Source organism: Apis dorsata, unplaced genomic scaffold (genome assembly GCF_000469605.1).
Source record: "Apis dorsata unplaced genomic scaffold, Apis dorsata 1.3 scaffold_8, whole genome shotgun sequence".
Lineage (NCBI taxonomy): Eukaryota > Metazoa > Arthropoda > Insecta > Hymenoptera > Apidae > Apis > Apis dorsata.
In genome coordinates, this window is record NW_006263311.1 from 558,635 (window position 1) to 562,247 (window position 3,613).

At 41.1% G+C, this 3,613-nt stretch overlaps 1 protein-coding gene across 1 annotated transcript in view; it reads right to left on the bottom strand.

Annotated features, from left to right (window-relative positions):
- Positions 1-2,456: 2,456 nt before the first annotated feature.
- Positions 2,457-3,613, bottom strand: part of LOC116185145 (adhesive plaque matrix protein-like) — a 2,276-nt gene continuing 1,119 nt past the window's right edge. The window contains exon 3 of the mRNA XM_031508872.1: positions 2,457-3,613. This exon is cut by the window's right edge and continues 29 nt beyond it. Coding sequence (XP_031364732.1) covers positions 2,656-3,613 — 958 coding nt within the window. The 3' untranslated portion in view covers positions 2,457-2,655.

Sequence of the window (3,613 nt, forward strand, 5' to 3'; positions counted from 1 at the left end):
CTTCCGTGCACTTAGAGTGCAAGTTCGCTTGAAAATTGCGTGCNATAGCTGCGATCTCGATAATAATTTCTACCCTTGTGTAAATTCTACTTTCATTGCTTCGTTGTTTATCTCTACGGGAGATCGAGAAGAAGAAGTTGTCCCTCTGGCGGGATATGAAAGAATTAAACGAAACGGAACGAACGGAGGGGGACGAACGAATTTTCCTCCATCGACATTGAATCGAAAAGGGGAGGAACGGGATTCGGGGCGAGGGACAAACGGAATCGGGAATGTCCCCTTTCAAAGGTAAAAGTAATTATAACGTTCGCTAGTTGAAAAGTTTCGGTTTAACGGAATTAATGTAAAAAGCAGAGATGCGGGCAGGTAATGGCGTGAAGCTTTCGCGAGTGATCGTGTATATAAGGGATCGAGATCCGAAATCCGGCGACGAGAAAGTAAAAGGCTCGTCCGATTTTATTTTATTTTTCGACGCTCTCGCACGCGAAGAAGAAAAATAAAGCAAAACACTCTCTCGAACACGCCACTCTCTTCTCTCTCACCTGCCACGAATGTATGAGGGATTCCTGTTGAATCGCGATCTCACTTCCCCTTTCCATTACCGCGCCCAAACGATCGACCGGACGTTCCTCGGATCCGCATCGTTCCCTTTCATTCGATCGTTCCTCTTCCTTTCCTCGAAACGAATCGAATCGAATCGAATCGAATCGAAACGAAAACGCGTTCCCTCTAAGTGCGACGACCCAGGACACGAACGAAGTTGCATATGTAATCATAACCAAGTTTTGGATATCATCCGTTCCATTAATTATTTGAAATGTATTATTATTATTAGACCAAATTGACAGAAAATCGAATCGAAACGAAAATGTATTCCCCGTAAGAGCAACGACCCAAGCCACGAACGAAATTGTATATGTAATCATGACCAAGTTTTGGATATTAACCGTTCCGTTAATTATTTAAAATGTATTATTAATTGACAGAAAATCGAATCGAAATGAAAACGCATTCCCCGTAAGTGCCACGAACGAGTTGCATATGTAATCATGACCAAGTTTTGGATATCCTCCGTTCCGTTAATTATTTAAAATTATTAGACTAATTGACAGAAAATCGAATCGAAATGAAAACGCGTTCCCCATAAATGCCACGAACGAAGTTGTATATGTAATCATTACCATTTTGGATATCAACCGTTCCATTAATTATTTGAAATGTATTATTATTATTATTAGACCAAATTGGCAGAAAATCGAATCGAAATGAAAACGCGTTCCCCATAAGCGCGACGACCCAAATAAGGACACGAACGAAGTTGCATATGTAATCATGACTATTTTGGATATCATCCGTTCCGTTAATTATTTAAAATTATTAGACTAATTGATAGAAAATCGAATCGAAAGGAAAACGCGTTTCCATAAGTGCGACCCAGGCCACGAACGAAGTTGTATATGTAATCATGACCATTTTGGATATCATTTGTTCCGTTAATTATTTAAAATGTATTATTAGACCAAATTGACAGAAAATCGAATCGAATGTGCATTAAATACCGTCGATCTGCGTTCAGATGGAATAAGAGGAAATGCAATGTCACGATGGTTGATTATTTAAATGGAAAAGGTTATTATTGTTGGTAATAACGTCGAATGAGAGGAAATTTAGTATCATTTTGATTTGTATTACGATTATTTAAGTGAAGAGGATATTAGAATAAATTGACACTTGGCAAAATTATTATTGGCAAGGAAAAGTCGATCACGTTTCATCGAATTACAAAATGAAAGAACGAGTTAAAATTTAGAAGAGAATTTTGGTGCTATTTGGTTATTATTAATAAAAATATCATCACTAATTGGTTATTTAGAAAGTATATTTCTAAGTAAGTATATATCGTGACATTTGGTAAAATTGTTATTGATAATGAAAAATTGATTCGTCTATCGTATGTTGACCTATGATGCATTTGAATATAGGATATAAAAGGAAATCTTGAGTACGATCATAGTTGGTGATTTGATTACTTAAGTAGAAAGGATATTAATTAACATTTGGCAAAATTATTATTAGGAATAAAAAATTTATAATGAATTGGTGTTCATTTATCGTGGAATCGACTACGCTCGCGGTAAGAGGAGATGGATATTACCATCATGTTCGAGACTAGTTGGTATTTAAGTGGAAAGGATATTAGAATAAATCGACACTTGACGAAATTATTATCGGCAATGAAATTCGACGCTGAAGATTATAGGTATATAAGCAGAGAGAACGAAAATCCCATAAGAAACAACAACGATATTTTATTATTAACAGTAACAAAATGAATACAAAATTTGCATATGCGTAGGATGTAAAAGTCTGGCGCGAAACTAAAAAGTATCATCGTCGTGATATGTCAAAGGTTGGAGAAACCTGGACAAACGATAAAATAATAAAAACAAAAATATAATATTTAGCATATTGTAAGAGGTATTTCGTGTGATATGCTAGAAAAGTGCGCAAACATAACGCGTGTCTCTAAAAAAGTAACAAAGGTAACAACGTTAATCTTATTCAACTAAGATTACAAAAAAAAAAAAAATAGAAATAACAATTGTACCATATCGTATATCGACAAAACCTCCTTTCCATTCATCCAAAAAAGCATCACGCCTTTTTCGTCTTGGCGCCAAAACTCACGTTATCCAGATTACTTTTGTACTGCTGCGTTTGCCTCTGAGTGATCGTCTGCGGTTGACTGTAACTGGTATACTGATAACCGTTATACCGAGGCGTTTGTGTAACGTAATTTTCATTCTGATAAGGTTGATCCTCGTCGTAATTTTGCTGCTTGCTGTCGGTCTGGCTCAAAGCGGTGTCGTAATCCTGATTATCCTGCGAAGACGAGCTCTCGTAATCGTTCGACTCGCCTTGATCCTTGTCAGGCTTCTCGATCGTCGCGTACACGCCAGTCGGATACTTGACGCTCTTCAACTTGCCAACGATCCGTCCAACGTTCCTTTGCCCAACCTTCCTAAGAACGCTAGGATTCACCACGTAAGCAAGGCCGGTCTTGGCGATCGCGGTCGAAGCAGGGACGTATCTCGCGTCCTTCCCCTCTTCGTTTCGATCGTCGTCACTCGTCGCGGCATTTTTCGCGTCGACCGCTCCACCGTACTCGATTACGGGCCTGAAATTCTTCGCCAACACCTTCACCCAATCGTGGTGGCCCCTCGTCGCCGCGAGCTCGTCCAATTGCTGAGCTTTCGCGTAGGACGGCGGCAATGGATAATCGGGGCCCACCGGTTGTCCGCCGACGCTGATCACCCTGTACGTCGTTTTCGGCAACGGGATAGGGAAATATTTCGTCTGCGCGTTGCTCGTCTGTTCCAGCTGATTCTGCTGGACGCCGCCCGCTTTGTACGCGGTCGTCGGTTGGCCGTCGAGATCCTTCGAACCCCCGGATATATAATTGGCCCCGTCGACGAACTGGTGGTGGACGTCCTTGGCCCTGTAACTCTTATCCTCGCCGTGCTTCTTCTGCTTGGCGTCCGACTCGGGGTATCCACCGTCCGGGTCGCCGGCGTAATCGACGACAGGCGGTGGCAGCGGGGGCGGCGGGAAC